We start from the raw sequence: 21295 nt of genomic DNA, 5'->3' as shown, positions 1-21295 counted from the left end.
TCAAAAACCAAACTAAAGAGTTTGTGGTGGGTCCCAATGTAGCTTCTTGCTTCATTATTTTAAAGTAAAATTGAGGCAATGTGAATTTTTCCTCCTGCTACAAGAATCTACGTACAACTGAGCTTTTTAAGTCACAGTATTGATCAGAATAAGAAGTAAACTCAATACACATTGCCGTCAAAGGCTGGACTCATATTCCCACAAGCCCTTTGTAAATTTGGGACTTTAAAAACAGCTGAATTACAGTTACAGTCCGTGGGAAATAAACTATACTCCTTGTCTTCTTTGGTTCAGGGTAGTCCTTCACATAGACTTGTGGGAAATGTAGTCTCTTTCAGCATGCCCCCCGCTAGACCGGATTCTGCTCTCTGTGTTTCCGGTTCATTTTGCTTTTGTGTTTCTCCAAACTCTCCGGCCTTCTCAAAGTTGGGGCTGTGTGGCTTGCGCTCAGTGCTGGACATGGAGGTTAGTCCAGGGTGTAGCCTAGCCCTCAAGACCTCAGGAACTCTACGGGGTGGGCAGGTCCGGCATGCAGGGAGTGGGGGAAGGGCTGGGCGGGAGGCGGAGAGAAACCCACTGGATGCTCATTGCGGACCTGGGCTTAGCCAGAGTGCCAGGGAGGGGGCGCACGCATGGTGCAAGGAATGAATGCTCTGTTAGGACCGAGCGGCTGCCAGAGTCAATCTTGTGTTTCAGTGACCTGAGAGATGGCCTGCTAGTGCAAGAATGGAGACCTTGGAAAATCCAGGATTGCTAGAGCAGGGTGGCTTGGCTGACCGTGCGAGAGGCAGTTTGTACTGGAGAGCTCACATGCCACCTTGGCTGGGGAAGCTTGCTGTTACTCGCTTTCATATTGCGTTATCAGATTTCTCAGGACATTTAGAGCAAATGGGTTTCTTCTGGGCCCTCTTGTGTTCTATGACTGGCCCAGCACTCTGGTTTTGAGTTCATGTAGCAAGCACATAGTTTCCAGGACAGGGAGTTCTGTGGGGGAGTTTGGTGTATGGGATGTTCGCCCACTTTCTTTGGAATAAATTGTTAGTTTTCAGGGCGGCTCACTTTGGATAGGAATTCCTCATTTACCCACTGTGACTAAAATCCTCACTCACTCACACACCCTTATGAGGCAAACAAATAAACAAACAAAAAAACCCAACCAACCAACCAAAAAGCTCATAAAGGGGAAAAGGGGATACTCCAAGCTTTGCACCATCCCAGCAATCACCAATCCTACAACACTACAGAATGAAAATATTAGAAAATATTACCACAAACAATTGCACCAGAGACTGCGATGTCAGAAATTTAGTGTATGTGGAAAGACTGAGAGATGAAGTTGAAGAGCTGTGCATCACGCAGAGTTCTGTGATTGTATACAGCCGACTGCTCACCCAGCCGTTTGTGCTGTTTTTGCCACATTTATCAAACAGATCTACGATTAAAAAGAAAACTCCAGTGTATCCTGTTACATCTGCATTTGGGAGGTGGAAGCAGGAAATCAGTTGTTCAGGGTGACTCCCTGCATCAAGGCCAGGTGTGCTACAAGAGACTTATCAGAGACAAAACAACTTTTTTTTTCCCCCCTCACTTGTTTCTCTAGCAGAGGAACACCATTCAGTTCCCAGCACATACATGGTGGTGTGCAATTGTCTAACCGCAGTTCCAGGGAGCCAGTAACATCTGGCCTCCAGGAGCACCAGGTTATACACCAGCACTCAAGCTGCCAACAACTTATGCACAAAGTATAAAAACAAATAACTTCAGATAATTAAGCATCACAAGGCCTAGAGAGTTAACTCTGGGGTTGAGATTTCTTGTGCTTTTTGTCAATGATGTATACATTGTATAGTGTATAATTTTTGGTAAGTATAAATTAGTATGATTTCATGAAGTTTGGTGTTATTTGTCCTTATCTCACCCCCTTTCTCCATCTGTGTTGCCCTCCCTCTCTCTTCCCAGATGAAGTCCCCACCTACCCTTACCCTGGTTTTCCATTTCCCACTTAGGAGCACCTGTGTCTGCTGCTCCTCTCTCACGTCCCTCCCCACATGCTCCCTTTATACATTCCTGGTTTCCATGGTTACTTCACGTTGTGTAACTCACTTCTAAAAATTTGGAGCTAGAAACTACTGATGAGAGAGAACTTGTGGCATTCTGCATCAACATGGTACATGTCAAGTATATGGTTTGTTTTTACTTACAGCTTAATAGTGCTCCACGGTGTGTGTGTGTGTGTGTGTGTGTGTGTGTGTGTGTGTGTGTGTGTGTGTGTGTGTCTGTGTGTCTGTGTGTGTGTGTGTGTGTGTCTGTGTGTCTGTGTGTCTGTGACATTTTCATTATTCATTTTTCAGTTAAAAGAATATTAGGTTACTTCCGTTTCCTGGCTATTATGAATAAAGAAGCAACCGACATGGTTGATCTAGTTTTTGCCAAGTAGGATGTACAGTCCTTTGGGCATAGGCTGAGTCTTATGTTGACTTATTCTTTAGCTTTTTGTGGGTCCTCCATACTGCTTTCCAGAGTTGCTATACCTGGTTGCAGTCTTACCAACAGTGACTGGGGGGGTTCCTTTTCTCCACTCCTTCCTGGGATTTTTTTTGTCCGTTGTTTTGTTGATCTTAGCCTTCCTGACTGTGGTAAGGAGAAATCTCAAAGTTGTTTTGATTTCCCTAATAGCCAAGGATGAGGAGCACTTTTTTTTTTTTTTTTTTTTTTTTTTTTTTTTAGTACAAACACCCCAGCACATGGCAGCATATGGCAAGCTGTCAGTGAGGTGCTAATTTATTGGATTGGGATGAGGAAGTCTCCTCTGTTCAAGAGGATGGGGACAGTCCTGGCTACCCTGACAGTGAGATATGCAGGGTCTCTGGCCAGATGAAGGTCCAAATGGGAAGACACCTGTCAGTCAGTCATGGGAGTGCCACACAGGCCTGGCTGTGGGTACAGGAACCAACAGACAGCTGGGGCAGGTCCCCTGCACATTCATCATGAACTATACAAGATGAGGCTGTACATGAGTTAATTATAAGAGTCATTATTTACAAAAATTGTACACACATTTGAAAAACTCACAAAATTGTCATCTATGTATCACAAGTTGCTGAACCAAAATATTAAAAATGGGATAAAATTATATGTTTCTCTTCTCAATTCTTTTCAAAAGGATTACTATTTTAAAGCACATATATGCTATTTCCCATTAGCAAGACCCATGTAAGAAACCAAGCAGCCTAGTGTTCCTTGAGCCCCTAGGCTTTAAACCAAGTAGCCAGGCCAGTGCCCAAAACTAGGGCAAGGAGCTGGCCCACAGTGCATAACAGAATGCTGTAATGTAACAAAAGGAGGAAGGTGTCTTTGGCTAACACTTTGGCATTAAATAAAAGAGGCAAACAAGATGGAGACATGCAGCCCTGTCAGCCAGGTTGGACCAAGAGACACAGGTGACCTTAAAGGCTGGCTCCCAGAGCAGCAGTGGGAACCAGGCCTGGTACATACCTGGGAGAAAACTGTATTTCAACCACTTGGGGATGGCACCTGGGCATGGCAAGGAGCATTTACACAGAAGAAACAGGAAAGGGCAGTGGGCCACACCAGCCACAGCCAGCTCATCAAGTAACTAAAGTGGATGTAGTGCAAATATTGCAACCAAGTACTACTGACATGCTATACATCTGCTCTGCTCACCTTAAGGTGAGCACATGGCAATGTCGGGCCAAAAGCAGGACCCTGTTCTCTCCTAGGTACAGGTCCTTAGATAAAGAGCCCCGTCTTCCCCATGTGCAGGACAGGGCTGGCGTGTCCTTTATTACATGTTAATAAGAGAGCCCTCATCCAGGCTCAAAGTTTGTGCTTCTCTTTGCAGACTGTGTTCTCTCATGGCGACAGCAGGCTTTGGACAGCTGGGTCCTCTGTCCCAAGGCAGAAAACTCAGCCCAAATTCTACTTCCAAACCCAAGTCCCACAGCCCTTCAACACTGCCAAGGTGCCCAAGAAAACACACAGGGTGGTGGCACAGAGACCCACTGAGTTGGATGTGATGCACAGTTCCATGGACAGAGGGGAACAGTGAAGTCCTTAGGGCAGCTCTGCTGTTCTCAGGTGGGCATCAGGCCTAGGGGGGCCACATACAGGGTCACTGAGGCAATGTGGCAATTGTTCTGCATGACCTCAAAGATCATCCGCTGAAGACCAAAGCAGAATGTAGAGCCAAATGGGTTGGTGTTATTTGGGGATGAGGATCTGTGCAAGACAACAGGCTTTTCCACAGGATGGCCCAGAAGCTCCTGGATGCTGCCCCACTTGCTGTAGGTTGTGCATATTTCGGTTTGACCACCTGCATTTTCTTTCTTTATGGCTAGTGGGATCTTGAACTCACAGTGGTGGTAAATGTTAAAATTATAATGCCCAGGGTAATTGGTATGCAGGACAAACTTCTTCACTTTGTGTGTATTTGCATCAAACAGGATGTCCACTCCAAGAGTGAAATAGTTAAAAAAGTAGCCATTGCCCTTGGATGGAACTTGTTTATGAGGGGAAGGAGAGTGAATTTTCATCTTGTCTTCAGATTTATAGAAGACTTTGTGTGGAGAGCCAAGCATGCTAAGAACATCTTGGCAAAGAATCACCAAAATACACCGCACGCTCAAATACTCTCATTTTTGGCATCTGCCAATACTCCGAGTCCACAACTTGGTATCCTGGAGGCTGTTTCCACTATAGATGTACATTTGTTTTACAGTTGCTCCATGGGGTATCTGAAGAGAAGCTAGACCATGGGCAAAATTGGGCTCATACTTGGGAGTCTCCGTCCATGAGTCTAACTGAAAAGAGAAAGACAGTCCTCTGAAGTTGAGGTGGAAGAGCTGATCAGCAGAGTTGTACACTCCTGGATGGGTTGCACCAAAAGACTGGTCAATTTGCTCAATGGTAGGAGCGATGGCCTGAGAGTTAAAATGCACTCCACAATACTTTAACTTTACTTTTGTTAAGTCATAAACTTCAATCACCTTAGGTCTCTGATTGAAAGCATCAAATAGTAGCTTGATCCTGTCTTGAGTCAGGTTAAGGATGAGGTCATGGCTTAGAGGAGACTGCTCACTGTAGAGAACCTGGACATTTTTGATGATGCGACAGTGCTTCTGCCTGAGCCAGAGGCATTCCCAGTGTGAATTCCCATTGCTCATTCCCCAGAGAGCGTTCAGGCACCACCTCCAGGTCCAGCATTGGTTTCGTTCGCTGGGCCGGGCGGCCTCCCTGCGGCAGTGCAGACAGGACCCGGCCTGAGGAGAGCACGCAGCTGCTAACTGGCCACTCTCGTCAGCCTGCGGACGTCCGTCTCTCAGCTCCGTCCCAGGCGGCGACGGCAGCACTCGAGGAGCACTTTTTAATGCATATCTTTAGCTATTTTTGTTTCTTCTATTGAGAACTTTGTTTAAATCCCTAGCTCAGTTTTTTTTTTTCATCTTTATTAACTTGAGTATTTCTTATTTACATTTCAATTGTTATTCCCCTTCCCGGTTTCCAGGCCAACATCCCCCTAATTCCTCCCCCTCCCCTTCTAGATGGGCTTCCCCTTCCCATCCTCCCCCCATTACCACCCTCCCCCCAACAATCACGTTCACTAGGTGTTCAGTCTTGGCAGGACCAAGGGCTTCCCCTTCCACCGGTGCTCTTACTAGGCTATTCATTGCTACCTATGAAGTTGGAGCCCAGGGTCAGTCCATGTATAGTTTTGGGTAGTGGCTTGGTCCCTGGAAGCTCTGGTTGATTGGCATTGTTGTTCACATGAGGTCTCGAGCCCCTTCAAGCCCCTTCAATGGGGTCCCTATCTCAGTTCAGGGATTGCTGCTGGCATTTGCCTATGTATTTGCTGTATTCTGGCTGTGTCTCTCAGGAGAGATCTACATCCAGTTCCTGTCGGCCTGCACTTCTTTGCTTCATCCATCTAGTTTGGTGGATGGGCCACATGTGGGGCAGGTTCTGAATGGGTGTTCCTTCTGCCTCTGTTCTAAACTTTGCCTCCCTATTTCCTCCCAAGGATATTCTTGTTCCCCTTTTAAAGAGGGAGTGAAGCATTTGCATTTTGTTCATCCTTCTTGAGTTTCATGTGTTCTGTGCATCTAGGGTAATTCAAACCTTTGGGCTAATATCCACTTATCAATGAGTGCATACCATGTGTGTTTTTCTGTGATTGGGCTACCTCACTCGGGATGATATTTTCCAGTTCCCTCCATTTGCCTATGAATTTCATAAAGTCATTGTTTTTGATAGCTGAGTAATATTCCATTGTGTAGATGTACCACATTTTCTGTATCCATTCCTCTGTTGAAGGGCATCTAGGTTCTTTCTAGCTTCTGGCTATTATAAATAAGGCTGCGATGAACATAGTGGAGCACGTGTCTTTGTTATATGTTGGGGCATCTTTTGGGTATATGCCCAAGAGAGGTATAGCTGGGTCCTCAGGTAGTGCAATGTCCAATTTTCTGAGGAACCTCCAGACTGATTTCCAGAGTGGTTGTACCAGTCTGCAATCCCACCAACAATGGGGGAGTGTTCCTCTTTCTCCACATTCTTGCCAGCATCTGCTGAGTTTTTGATCTTAGTCATTTTCACTGGGGTGAGGTGAAATCTCAGGGTTGTTTTGATTTGCATTTTCCTTATGACTAAAGATGTTGAACATTTCTTTAGGTGTTTCTCAGTCATTCGGCATTCCTCAGCTGTGAATTCTTTGTTTAGCTTTGAACTCCATTTTTAAATAGGGTTATTTGTCTCCCTGCGGTCTAACTTCTTGAGTTCTTTGTATAGCCTAGCTCAGTTTTTAATTGTATCATTTATTTCCTTGAATTTTTTTTCTTTTGAGTTCTTAGTATATTTTGGGTATTAATCCCGGACAGATGTGTAGACAGCAACGGGTCTCTCCTATCTCGTGGGCTTCTTTGTGCTCAGTTGGTTGTTTCCTTAGCTGTACCTAAGTTTTTAGTTCTATGAAATCCCACCTGTCAGTTGTTAGTCTTAATTTCTGGCAAATGGAGTCCTGTTTAAAAAGTCCTTTCCTGCACCTATGTCTTGTCAGGTACTGCTTATATTTTCTTCTAGGAGTTTAGTGTTTCAGGTTTCAAATTGAGGGTTTTGATCCACTTGGATCTAACTTGGTGCAGGACAGTAGATGCAGGTCTAGTTTCATTCTTCTGCATGTGGTCATGCAAGTTTTTCAAGCATCATTTATTGAAGGTTCATTTATTGTTATCTTTTTTCCAGTGTATGGTTTTTTGTTTTTTGTTTTGCCTCTGTCAAATATCAGATTTAAGCAACCCTACATTTCCAGGATAAAAGCAACCTGATCATGGTATATGACTTTATGAGGCATTTGCTTGTATTTGGTCTCCACGATTCTGTCACTCATGGGGTCTCCACTGCCTCTGAGGCTGCGCTTTCCACCAATGGCCTCACCTAGCCTTTCACAGTGCTAAGTTCCAGCTGCTTTTCATCCTCTTTATGCCTTCAAAGTCAGTACCATGTGGGAGACTCATACAGTCTTGATTCTTTCCACCATAGTTTCTGTGTGCTGGCCCTAAGGAAATACTCACAGAGGACAGTACCTCAGTGATGCTGGTCTCTGTAATCATAGCTGATTTCTCAGTCCCAGGTAACACACACCACTTGTTTCAGTAAATTAACAGGTTCCTGTCGGTAGTGCTGGTCTCTTGTTAATCATAGCTGATTCTTCAGCGCTAGCTGAACAGATAAATCCCAGGTTCTTAACTCAAAATTTAACATGAAGGGTTTTGATAAAGACTTCTCAAGCCAAGCTTCCTTCATCTGCATTGTTCTTAGCATCCTTTTCTTCCAAGTTCCACAGAACAGCCTGTCAAGCTCTAAGCACCCAACGAACTTTCCAGGCCAAAGTTCCAAACTCCTTTCGCATAACTCTTTCTAGCAACAAGGTCAGATCTGCTGCAGCAGCAATGCTGAAATCCTGGTACCAGTTTATAAGTTTGAGTTTCATCTGCTGTGTTACACACCATGACCAAAAGCAATCTGGGAAGAACAGGCTAATTTCACTTTCATCGTACAGGGAAAGCAGGGAGGAATTGAAGGCTGGTATCGGGAGCCCATACAAGATGCCCACTGCTTACTGCCTGTTCCCCATGCTTGCTCTGACTGCCCTCTTATGCTCTATTAATCAAGAACATGTTGTGTCCCCCCTAGATTGGCTTCCTCTTTCTTTTTCCCATTTTATACTTACTTCAGTGTTCTGTTTTCAGTCTGCCTTCACAGTTCTCTTGGCTGAGGAAAGCTGCCATGTTTGCTCAGGCTTCCTTCCGAATGCAGTGTCTTCCGTTGGTCTCCAGTACTCTATCTGGCTGTTCAGTATGTCATGTAAAGCCCCATTGCTTTTCTTTTCCTACTGCATTTCAGTGTTGATTTATTGGTATCCTTACTTATTTAGCAGGCATATTCTTTTTTTTTTAATTTAAAGAAAAAGATGTATTTTTTTCTGATACCAGTTGTTTAAAGCTTTACCACAAAAGACATTTTAAAGTAAATTACAGGTATAGTATTCCCTTTGTAGAAAAATAAGTTTGCCTTGTGGATTTTTATTTTTACTATAGGAATATATTGGAAATGCTTAATATCTTTTATTTGCAGGGGTTTTGTGACTTCTTGAATTTTTTTTGCTAGGAATATTTCCTATTTAGATTGTGTATAGTACATTAGTAGACCCTTAGTTTTATAATGCCCAATTCTATATAATAAGTTTATTCCTGTTTTGGCTTGATTCCTGTGGGATGATGTCACAGGTGAGGCAGATACAAGATAGAAGGAGGCCTGTCATTGGATGAGAAGGAAGGATGGGTGGGAGAAAAGTTTGAAGGAAGAGGAGGAGACTGGAACAAGAGAGAGGAAGAGAGGAGGAGGAGAGGCTGAGAAGCCGAGGCAGGACAATGGAGGCTGACATAAAGATCTCGCTCTGTGTATTTACAGGTTGTTATCAATGTTTTTAAGTTGGATGGTACCGGGCTCTGTATGTTTAAGTGGGCAATTGTATCTTATCAATTGGATCTAAGATTATTGTGTTATGTGTTCTTTTATGTGAGGGTTTGAGTGTAGGAAAGTGTGCGGTGGCAGGAGACACTGGGCCGCCGCGGCGGAGTTGGGATGTGTTTCCACCAAGATATCTAGCAGATATCTTGGGGCACCACAGTGCAGGACCTAGCCGGGTAAAAGACAATCATACTTTTTTTATTTTTTATATTTTTACAACAACAGATTCCTGTATAAGTAATAAATTATTTGAATGTAGGATCTTTAAAATGCAGTTTTTAGCTTTTCTCAAGTCCCCTTTCCCTTCATTAGTCCTTTGTATTTGTTCATTTTTGAGACAGGGTCCCACCATGTTGACCAGGCTGGCCTTGAGCTCACAGCAATCAGCCTGCCCCTGCCTCCTGAGTGCTAGGATTAAAGCTGTGCCCACTTACACCTGACTCTTCTAAGTCTTTTACTGTAATACTTTTGTTTAGAAATTATAATTCAATATAGTATGTATGTTAAGAAATTGTTATTGATCTTTTAATATAATTAATCTTATAATTAATCTTTTAGAATTTTATACAATGTATTTTGAACATGTAATCTCACTACTCCTTCTAACTTCTCCCAGATTCACCTCTTCTGAACGTACCCTGTTCATCATTTCTCATTTTTTAAAAAAGATTTATTTACTTACTATGTGTACAATGTTCTGCCTGCGTATATGCCTGCAGGCCAGAAGAGGGCATCAGATCTTATAGATGGTCATGAGCCACCAGGTGGTTGCTGGGAATTGAACTCAGGGAACTGAGCATACTGCTTTACCTCTGAGCCTTTTCTTCAGCCCACATGTCTTATTTTTAACTGTGCATTGACTTCAAGTTGTACTGCCCACATACTCCTATACCTGACTTTTTAATGATTTGTAATACAAATAAAATTTATGTTTTAGAAAGTATTGTGTTGGTAATTGGCTGTTTTTCTTGGGAGAAGGAATAGAATATTTTTCATTTTTTTAATTGGAAAGTTGAAGCCAGTAATTTTTAAATGAATATACATTGTGACTAAATGTTGCTTTGTGATTTGGTAATGTAAAATTAGAGTAGGTTCTCATAATGATGATTTAGAAAATAAAATAATTTAAGCTCTTCATTAAAACATATTGTAAGATATTTTTGTGTAACATATATTGTTAAACTGAAATACAAAATATTTTAGTGATGATTGACATAGGCTTCCAACATGGTGCTTTTCACTTAAAAAGGAAGTTTTTCACTGCAGAACGGTGGGTTTATTGGGTACTTAGATGGGGAGCGTTTGTTAATGGGGAGTGATTATTAAAAGAAGAAACAAACTATCAAGCATATTTGTAAGTAATCACATTCCAGAGACAGCTGGTGAGGAAAGATAGTTTGGCTTCTTTTCAAAGAACAATCATAATTTTACTCTTAAATTTTAGTGCCTTTACATTTTTTAAATTTTTATTAGATATATTTCTTTACTTACATTTCAAATGTTATTCCCCTTCCCAATTTCCTGTCCATAAGCCCTCATTCCCTCCCCTCCCCCTCCCCCATACGGGTATTCCCCCTATACATACCCCTTATTGCCCCTCCATGTTCCCCTGCACTAGAGGTCCAACCTTAGCAGGACCAAGGGCATCCCCTTCCACTGGTGTCTCAACATGGCTATTCTCTGCTACATATGCAGTTGGAGCCCTGGGTCAGTTCGCGTATAGTCTTTCGGTAGTGGTTTATTCCCTGGAAGCTCTGGTTGGTTGGCATTGTTGTTTTTATGGGGTTGTAAGCTCCTTCACCTCTTTTAATACTTCCTCTGATCCCCCCCAACAAGCGGGTCCTGATCTCAAGTTCGGTGGTTTGCTGCTAGCATTGACCTCTGTATTGGACATGCTCTGGATGTGTCTCTCAGGAGTGATCTATATCCGGTCCCTTTCCGAGTGCACTTTTTAGCTTCATCAACCTTATCTAGTTTTGGTGGCTGTATATATATGGGCCACATGTGGGATCAGGCATATTCTTGATGTGTCCATCTGAACTGGCCTTTAGATAACATAATAGATTCTTCAGGAAATTTTTGAGCAGGGTGTTCTCTTTTTTTCTAAAACGTTTTTGCTTCTTTGATTTATGCCTTAGTTCTTTTTGGATAAGGTCTCAGTGTGCAGCTTTAGCTGACCTTAACTCTATGTTGACCAAGGTATCCTTGACTTTACAGAGATCTACCTAACTCTCCTTCCTGGATACTGAGATTAAATGTGCACCACCGTGTCACCACTCTCATTGATGTGTGAGCTTTAGGTGCAACAGTGACCTTTGCTGGGGTGGAATTTCTGAAACCTATTCTAAGAACATGTTTAATGACCTGTGGCCTGTATTTTTATTGGCTTTGAACCTAGCATTCAAGTTATAATGCTCTTCCCATTGGCTCTCTGAGGAACGGAAGTCAGAATTCACCATCCTGGTCAAGTCTGAAGAAGGATCAAAACTATATACATAATCTGCTCTTGACATCCTGAGGAAGGCGACAGAAATTTGTAGGCTATTCTTTCCTTGGTGGTCTACATGTGAGCAGGGTGAAAGTAAGCAAAACATCCTTTCCCTATTGTCGCCTGCTTTTTGCTAGGAATTGAACCCAGGCCTTACACATCTGTCCAATGAGTGTCTGTCCAATGAGCTGTATCTAGCCCAGTCTTTTTCTATTTTATGAACTGGTCTTTGTTTTGTCATCTTGAGTGCTGTAACCCAGCAATAGTTGGTGAATTTCTCACAAACATTTATTTTGTCACATTCTGAGAAGAAAACGTCTAGAGACTGTTCTGCTTAGTACTTTCACTGTTTTCTACTTTGCTGTATTTTCAGCTGTTATTCATTAATGGTTGTAAAGGTTTCAAACCATAATAATTAATGTATCATAGTATACTTTGAGTTTTGTTTCAACACAGTGTAGAACAGGAAAACCTTTGGTGGTGTGAGTAAAAACAGGCCCATAGGCTCATATACCCGAATACTTGGTCTCCACTGATGAACTGTTTGGGAGGGATTAAGAGGTGTGACCTGGTTGGAGGTATGTCATTAGAGGTGAGCTTGAGGTTTCAAAAGACTCCTATAGGGCTGGACAGATGGCTGTGGTTAAGAGCACTGACTGCTCTTCCAGAGGTCCTGAGTTCAGTTCCCAGCAACCACATGGTGGCTCACAACCATCTGTAATAGGATGTGATGCCCTCTTCTGGTGTGTCTGAAGACAGCTACAGAGCTGTGATTAGCAAGAGACCAGCACTACTGACAAAAACCCGTTGTTTTACTGGGACAGTTAGTGTTTGTTAGCTGGGACTGAGAAATCAGCTTGGATTAAAAAGAGACCAGCAACACTGTCTTCTGTGAGTATTTTTTCAGGACACAGAGCTGAAGTTCCTCATCCCTAAATCCTGATTAGTGGAATAAGTTGGCACAGATGTTTGTGGATTTCAGGCTTAAAAGCTCTAGGAGTCTAGTTGGAGGTCTCAGTTCAGCTCCCGAGTCTACACTGTATCCCTGATCAATCACTCTTGGCATGTACATTGAATAAGCCAGCCCTGTTTGATTGAGATTGGTGTCAGAGTGGTTTGTATGATGAATCCCAGACCCCAATAAGATTAAGAGGCCCATGAAAGCAACAAGCAGAGTAAAACTCCACAACAGCACGAAGTCCTCCAGGTGTGTAGTTCTTGGGGCCATACCTCTCTGAGACACATTTCTAAAGCCACTCATTGTTCCTCCTGCATGCGTCTTGACACATATGTGCAGTTCAGCCCTGTTTAGCTTCGGAGCATGAGAGTATAGATGGGCTTCCTGTTTCAGACCTGGAAAGACAAGTAGCATATGATCTCAGCCATAGACATATTTCAAAGAATTAGATCTCATCAGAGTTGAAGATGATACGGGCGTTTCCAATGGGCCAGTGAGCTGGGGAAGAGAGACACAGAAAGTATTGACCAGTTGTTTGCGCAAGTGAGTTAGGTAGGAGCTTGACATTTAGGATACTATTGCACAGAATTGTGACTCTATGTAACAGTGCTGTAGTGTGTATTACAGAAGCCTGGAAGACAGGCTTTTGAGCATTTTCAATATAAAAGTAAAACCTACTTAAAATCATACTAAGTGTGTATATGTGTGTATGTCTGTCTATCTATCTATCTATCTATCTATCTATCTATCTATCTATCGAGTATTATCCTACAATACTAAGTATATATATTGAGCATTATCCTACAAAGTGTGTCTGTATGTATATATATATACACATACATATATAGTCTTATACTCTATCATTAGTATGTAAATTTTCATATTTATAAGCTTATAAACAATAAAAATATTAGTATCCTCAGATCATTGAGGAATTTTATAAGCAAACAGGTGAGCTGAAACGTAGAAAGTTTAAAATAGAAAAAATAAAGGGTAGTGTCATATATTCATAACACTAGACCTTTGAAGAGCAATACAGTGGGGTCAAGAGTTCAAATTCTGCCTTAGGAACAGCAGAAGCATGAATACCTGACAGAGAGGGAGAAAGAGAACACACTATTGCAATTAGATTTAGCATATTTAAAGTTACATTTACATTTAATGTAAATATATCCCAAGTGCTGTTTTTGCTGTTTGAAATGTGCAAATGAGTAAAACTCTTGCACTTAAATTTCATCTCTGAGTTCTCCTCTTGGCTGCTCAAACTCCTGTCACTTAGTAGGGGACTTGTCCTTGCTTCACCAGTGGCCAAGTGCACACTCAGAAACCTCGACCAGAGCTGCTGCATCAGGTCTGCATCTTCACTGCACTTCCCTTTCAGGGTGAGGTTTCTGAGTAGAGATGATTTTGAAGAATGTAATTAACATTACGTAGCAATTTCAGAAGCATTTCTAGCTCTCCCTTCACCGTGGACAAAAGTTGACTGCAAGCTTGCTGACTTTGGTATTTACATCATTAATTGTCCTATTTATTTAACTTATAATAAAAACTCATTTGTTTTTATTTCAGGACCTTCTGTCATTTACAGATGTGGCCATTGATTTCTCTCCAGAGGAGTGTGAATGTCTGGAGCCTGCTCAGTGGAATTTGTATAAGGAAGTGATGTTGGAGAATTACAGCAACCTTCTGTTCCTGGGTGAGGATCACTTCCATAGTGAACTCTTATGTCACTGTCAACATGTGACTGCCTCCCTGCCTTTGAAGAATATCTCCTGGGAGCTTGTGCTTTTGATTTGCTTCTTTTCTTCTTTTGGGTTTTTAAAACAGGGTTTCTCTGTGTAACTGTGGCTATAATGGAACTTGCTCTGTAGACCAGACTAGTGTCAGACTCAGAAATCTGCCTGCCCTCTGCCTCCTAAGTGCTGGGATTAAACGTGTGCACCACCAACCTCTAGCTTATTGATTGGTTTCATGTGCCCATTTTAAAAGGAAAAGTTAGGGAATTGCTATATAGTCAAGAAACTCTTTTCTTTCTTCCTTGTGTTTTCAAAGTATTCATCTGCAGTGGCAATGTTTGAAGCTCAGTGGCCTGAGGCACACAGCATGTGTGTTAACAGGTCTCACCATTAGCATTAATACTTTTCCTTTTTAATGAAGTTCAGAGTTGCCGGTTGTAAGTTACTCCTAGGCATCCTGTCTTTCAGGAAATGTTTAAAGATAGAATTTTACAAAATCTTTTATCTTCTCTTTCTTCTAAGCAACAGAACTGGGTGCAAATGTTAATTTCCAGAAAAATATAGCCAAGCATCGTGTTCCTTTTCCAAACAGGTCTTGCTTTCTCTAAGCCATACCTGGTCACCTTTCTGGAACAAAGTTCAGATCCATGGAGAGTGAGGAGAAAAGCATCAGCGGCCATCCATCTAGGTCTGTAGGAATGAGTGAGCAGCTCTCATGAGTGACAAGTCAATTTGTAATTGAGAAGTTACATTTTGGTGTAAATCGTATTATCAAGTGGCTTTTCCTTCATGATGTTACCCATGAAAATCCTCTTTCTTTCTCTCCAAGAAGCTTTGTATGTGTTTACACAGTCTGCCAACGTCCTTTATTTAACTTGTTTTCTCGTATCTGTGTGTGTCATGTTCCTGTCTGCAAACATATTTGCATGTATATGTTTGCCTGTGCATGGGTGCGAGTGTGCACACACATTCACATGTAAATATGTACCTGTGGAGGACCAAAGTTGATGTTGAGAATCCTCTTTGATGGCTCTTCTACCTGATTCTGTGAGGCAGGGTCTCTCAGTTGAACTCAGAGCTAGCCTCTGAGGTAGCCAATTTGTTCTAGGGATTTCCATGTCTTCACCTTCCAACCCTAGAATGACAAGCTGGCCACAGTGCCCACTCTCTATTTACAAAAGTTCTGGGTCTCCAAACTCCAGTCTTCACACTTGTGTGGCAGGCATGGTGACTGCTGAGCCATCTCCATGGTCCCAGTCCTTTTATTTTGCCTGGAAGCATCTAAATCACAACATACTTTACTTTCAATGACTCAGAAAAAGGGTACACATTTAGTATACTTAGTAACACAGTAACACCATAGATGAGCATCCCTAACTTCATTTACATGCTCATTAGCTAAACTGGCTTCATAAGAGTTTTCATGTGTGTGTTTGTGTGTGTACACATGTGTGCACATGACACTGCTCATTTTAATGTTAGATGACAAAATGCAAGGGTTGATTTTCTCCTTCCAACCTGCGGGTTGTGGGGATGGAGATCAATGTTCCTTACCTTCCGAGCAATCTTATTGTATATCTTATGAGGGTTGGGTTTATTTTTATTTATTTGTTTTTTTGTCACTCAGTGGCAGTATATTATAATGCTTTGCTTTTATAAGTATGTAGTCTAGCTGAAAACTACACATTTAGATAAGTTTTTTTTTTTAGTAGATCTTTAATAGTGTCTCAAAAATTTATGGCTCCGAAATTTAATCTTTTTGTTATTTTACAATTCTATTTTCTGTTGATTTTTAAATCTAGACTCTTTTACATTATGTAACATGCTTAGCCATACCATATTAATTACCGTGTCCCATAAAGACAATATAAGACATTAAAGAGAGCTATGCCATGGGTCTGTTAAAAGTGATGTTACCATTTTCTATAAAATTATTATTCTTAATTTCAAGACACATGTATTTTCTCCCTTCATTGGTTACTTAATAGTTGTTGTAGCCTTCTAAATGAGTATTCCTAGAAATTATGTAACTTTTGTGTTTATTGACACATAGTTTCCTTAGCTGAACTTATTATACCCCTTGTAGGTAAACTAGAAATTTTTCACAATTTAATTTTTAAGGTATTTATTTTTAGTAAAACATATCACTGCCTTAAAGATTTCATGTATTGATTTAAAAGTGTTATGCAGCACATCTTTACACAATTTTAGAGCTTTGAAAACTGAAAATGTATACTCAAAAATCTTCTATATTTCTACCTACAACCAATTTACCACAATCAACATTGCTTTCCTGTTTGATATGTTTTCAAACTTTGAATTTTCATGCAAGGCCAGCAATACATCTTTAAATAAGGGTTTCTTTCATGTAATAAAATGCACCTTAGGTGTTTTTTACTTAGGTGTTATATCAAGTTTGGCTTTTAACTTTCATAATTTCCTATTATTTGTTTGTTTCACATTGTCTTCATATTCTAAGTTCATTGGTGGATTTTGTGGTTTAAACCTGTAGTATCTGAATGAGGCTACTGGGAATATAGGTGTGCAAATGTCTATAGTTTCCCATTTATATAATGCTTAATTTTATGTCAAAATATAGTCACAATTTTAAAGTATTCATATTTAAGATGAACAGTATAAATATAACGTATGGTGGTATACTTTTACTGATACTTTAACAATTTTTAAACAGGATCAAAAGCCCACAAATGTAAAGAATGTGGGAAAGCCTTTGATAGGAACTCAGTCCTTATCCAACATCAAAGAATCCATACTGGAGAGAGACCCTACAAATGTGAAGAATGTGGCATGGCCTTTACTGTTCGCTGCATTCTTTCTAAGCACCAGCGAATCCATACTGGAGAGAAACCCTATAAATGTAAAGAATGTGGCAAAGCTTTCAGCTGTTCTTCTAACCTTCACCAACACCAACAAATTCACAGGGAAGAGAAACTCTATAAATGCGGTGAGTGTGGGAAGGCCTTTAGCTGTTCTTCATATCTGCATAGGCATCAGCGAATCCATACTGGCATGAAACCCTACAAATGCAAGGAATGTGGCAAGGCCTTTAACTGTTCTGCAAACCTTATTTACCACCAGAGAATTCATACTGGAGAGAAACCATATAAATGTGGTGAATGTGGGAAAGCCTTTACCATTTACTCAACGTTCATGAGTCACCAGCGAACACATAGTGGAGAAAAACCCTATGAGTGCAAAGACTGTGGGAAAGCCTTCACTAATTGTTATAATCTAATTCAACACCAAAGAATTCATACTGGAGAGAAACCCTATGCATGTGAAGAATGTGGTAAATCTTTTAACTATTCTTCCCACCTTAAACAACACAAAAGAATCCATACTGGAGAGAAACCATATAAATGTGAAGTGTGTGGCAAAGCTTTTAACTGTTCTGATTATCTGGTTAAGCATCAAAGAATCCATACTGGAGAGAAACCCTACAAATGTGAAGTATGTGGCAAAGCTTTTAGCTTTTCTACATATCTGCATAAGCATCAACGAATCCACACTGGAGAGAAACGCTACAGATGTGAAGAATGTGGCCGAGCTTTTACTAATTATTCGGGGCTTATTGTTCACCGAAGAGTTCATACTGGAGAGAAACCCTACAAATGCGAAGAATGTGGCAAGGCCTTTAGTGTTCATACATCGCTCTCTAAACATCAGAGAATTCATACTAGAGAGCAACCTTATAAATGTGATGAATGTGGAAAGAGGTTTAATGTTCACTCAGCATTCTCTAAACATCAGATAATGCATACTAGAGAGAAACCCTACAAATGCAAACACTGTGACAAGACCTTCAAATATCCTTCACCCCTTGTGCAACATGAAAGAATTCACACTGGAGAGAGACCCTACAAATGTGAAGTATGTGGCAAGGCCTTTACTTCTTCTTCAAATCTTAAATATCATTGGAGACTTCATACTGGCGAGAAGCCTTATAAATGTGAACAATGTGGTAAAGCCTTTAAAAATAGTTCAAATGTTACTCGACACTACAAAATTCATGCTAGAGAAAATCCAGATTAATGCAAACACTTTTGCAAAGCCTTTTGTAATTGTTCATTGACAATTCAGTGCTAAAGAATTTATATAAAAGAAAAACCTTAAAAATGAAAGGAATAAGGGAAGACCTTTACTAATAGTTCAACCCATATTCAACATCCACCACTGCATACTAGAGAGATCTTGTAATGGTGAAGAAGGTGGCCATGTTGAACATTCTATACTTAGTGAGTATCAAAATGTTTTAGAGAAACTCTAGAAATACAGGTAATGCAGGAACTTCTCGTTAACCATGAGTGAATTATAACCAAACGTTATACGTGCAAATTGACTTGGGAAGGAACACTGATCAAAAACCAAACTGATACAGTAAAAAGCACTGTGTAAACAGTGTTGCAACACTTTGCCCATCATGTAGATCTTAAGAGACATAAGGGAATTCTATCATAAGAGACAAATTCCAGGAACTGTACAGCATTAGCAAACTGCGAAATGCTGCTTTTAATTCCTACAGAATTAATGCAGAACTCTGAACTCACCAAGAAATGTTTGGTGTGACAGAAAAACTCTTTATAGACTTTGGAATCATGCAGATAAGTTTGTGAGGACATCAGTATGTTATAAATTGAAATTATAACATAAGCTCAATTTTCAAAAGTGAAAAGATCACAGCGACTAGTGATTTTTATCAGAAGAACAAAACTGAGTCCTGAGGATTCAGAGTCCCCCTTCCCCCCGAAGACTACAAATACATTTTTGGAATATTAGTTTTAATAACTTTTGTAAATAAAAGTAAGCTGCTCTTAATGTATTGTCAGCATTGTGTTTAGTATTGCATTCCTTTTTTACTATGTTTTTTCTTACAAATTTTTACATACTTTTTTTTTTTTTAACTAAGGCTAATATTGGCTGTCCACCTGACACATCTAGGAAGGGGGACTCAGCTGCAGTATCATCTATCAGATTGGCCTGTGTGTGTGACTGTTACATATTCTTGAGTGCAGATGATGTAGAAGGATCTAGTCCACTGTGGGCAACACAATCCCTAAGCTGTGGACCTGGGCTGTATAAGAAAGGTACCTGAAAATGAGACCAGGAGTGAATCAGCAAGTAGCATTCCTCCAGGATCTTTGCTCAGGTTTCTGCCTTAAGTACCTGCCTTGGACTCCTGCAATGATGGACTGTAATGTGTAAGATGAAATAGACACTTTCTTCCCCAGGTAGGTTTTGGGTCGTGGGGTTTATCAAAGCAAAGAAACAAATCAGAACATAAGGACCTAGGTAACATTTTAACTACTTATTACTGGGAATTTGTGAGATATTTAGTCTGTTCTTAATGTGCTTTGAGTAATTTGTAGCATATTATTTTTTATGTTATATCATTATCTACTGATAATTACTTTTATTTCATGTGTTTTATACAAATAAAGTTATGCCCCTTTTTGACTCTTCTATTTTGTCAAAGGAATTATTTGTTCTAGCTAACCTAGATAAAAGACACACAGTCTAGTATTGTATTTACAAGTTGTAAGCCTAGATTGGACAGGTTTTTAGCTATTCTAACTTATATCCCAGCCATATGCTTCTTGTTACTTGCTGTTTCTCCTGACCATGTGCTTATGGTCCATCTCCTCCTCTCCTGATCCCCTTTCTTCTAGTCTCTACTGAGACCACTCAGTCTATCTTCAAGTCCTGCCTTTCTATTGCCCAATTACAGGCTTTAGCCTTTTATTGATCAATTAACTTGGGTAGTAAGGTTTGCACAGCAAAAGTGATGTTTATGAGAATTTGCTCATCTTGGTGCAGCAAGATCTTGGGAGCTAGTATTTATCATTTGAATACATGATAGCACCAGACCAACCAGAACATCCCACCCCCTTTGTCTAAATAAGAAGGCTCTGTCTCTTAAAATAACAAACTACATACAATAAGAACAATATGAAACAATTTCTGAAATCTATAGTGTAATAATTTAATTACATTCACAGTGTCCAGTCCATTTGTATTTGGGCACTTTGCAGACAGTATTCTATTATCTATTCTATCTTCGTGAGTTCAGAGTTCTGTGCTTAAATCATTTTTTTCATTACCCTTGTAAGCATTTAAGTCTTCTAACTTTCATAACTTGCAATTACCAACTTTAAAATATCTCTTTAGACCCTAAAACATTTTCTTAGATCCTTTATAAGGTAAGTTTAACTGTGAGATGATGAATAGTCTTAAACCTCATCAGACACTTGAGTATGTAGGAAGTACAGGTAGCAATTTCCAAACTATAGAATTGTCAGGCAGCAGACTGACTGGACAGTCCCCAAAAAACACTGGAGCATCTATCTTTACCCTTTTGGACAAGTTTATCTGACAGACACATTTGTGAAGCAAGAATTATGAAGGACTTGATTATCCTGTCTTGGGGTTTGACAGTTGACTTTAACTGCCTCCCAAGTATTGTCCTTTCCAAATATCATTCTGTCAGTCGTTGAAGTTAGGACATTTTCTTTGTCCAGTGGCTAGCTTGCTGTAATTGAAGCCATCCTCAGATGGAGGTCCTTTAATGCTCATCGTCTTCTTCCAAGTCTAATGAGGTACTTTCTGGAGCTGGCATGGCTCAGTGTAACAAAGGCCTTAAATTATAACATCCTAAATACCATAGTCTGTAATAAATGTGATAATCACTGAGGTTTTTAAATAGTCAAACTTGTGTTTACCTATTTACTATCTGATCAACCTAGAAAGTACACACACACACACACATAAATATATATATGTATGAATATATATGTATGAATATATATACACATATATATGTATGTATATATGTGTATGTATGTATGTATGTATGTATGTTTGATGAATTAGTTTGGTGTCGAACATGACCATGAGTTTGACTATCTGACTATTGTATTCCTAAAATATCCTAAACATATTGTAATTGAAGTTTTTTAAAGAACTTGGACTTAATACGGCATTTTTAAGAATCACCTAGGCGGGCTGGAGAGATGGCTCAGCTGTTAAAAGCAGTGACTGTCCTCTTTCTCT

At 40.3% G+C, this 21295-nt stretch overlaps 1 protein-coding gene and 1 pseudogene across 3 annotated transcripts; one reads left to right on the top strand and one right to left on the bottom strand.

Moving 5' to 3' along the window:
* Window positions 1–393: 393 nt before the first annotated feature.
* On the top strand, window positions 394–18503 carry LOC116896247 (zinc finger protein 724-like). Of its 3 annotated transcripts, none has more exons than XM_032897316.1 (4): window positions 394–465; window positions 14061–14187; window positions 14820–14915; window positions 16920–18503. In XM_032897316.1, exons 1-4 carry the CDS (start codon window positions 460–462, stop codon window positions 18278–18280), a joined length of 1590 nt encoding a protein of 529 aa, XP_032753207.1. In that variant the 5' UTR covers window positions 394–459; the 3' UTR covers window positions 18281–18503. The 3 variants fall into 3 exon arrangements, with proteins under 3 accessions (XP_032753207.1, XP_032753208.1, XP_032753209.1); XM_032897318.1 differs by lacking the exon at window positions 394–465 and adding an exon at window positions 11119–11626; XM_032897317.1 differs by lacking the exon at window positions 14820–14915.
* LOC116896248 lies at window positions 3950–5267 on the bottom strand (annotated as a pseudogene).
* Window positions 18504–21295: the final 2792 nt, after the last annotated feature.

Source organism: Rattus rattus, chromosome 3, assembly GCF_011064425.1.
Source record: "Rattus rattus isolate New Zealand chromosome 3, Rrattus_CSIRO_v1, whole genome shotgun sequence".
In the NCBI taxonomy this organism is placed as follows: domain Eukaryota; kingdom Metazoa; phylum Chordata; class Mammalia; order Rodentia; family Muridae; genus Rattus; species Rattus rattus.
Note: the sequence above shows the minus strand (reverse complement) of the source record. Positions and strands in the feature narration are given on the sequence as shown.

Coding starts and splice junctions, on each gene's coding strand:
- LOC116896247 (XM_032897316.1), top strand. Junction 14,188..14,819: donor CAGCAACCTTCTGTTCCTGG/GTGAGGATCACT, acceptor TTTTCCAAACAG/GTCTTGCTTTCTCTAAGCCA. Junction 14,916..16,919: donor ATCAGCGGCCATCCATCTAG/GTCTGTAGGAAT, acceptor ATTTTTAAACAG/GATCAAAAGCCCACAAATGT.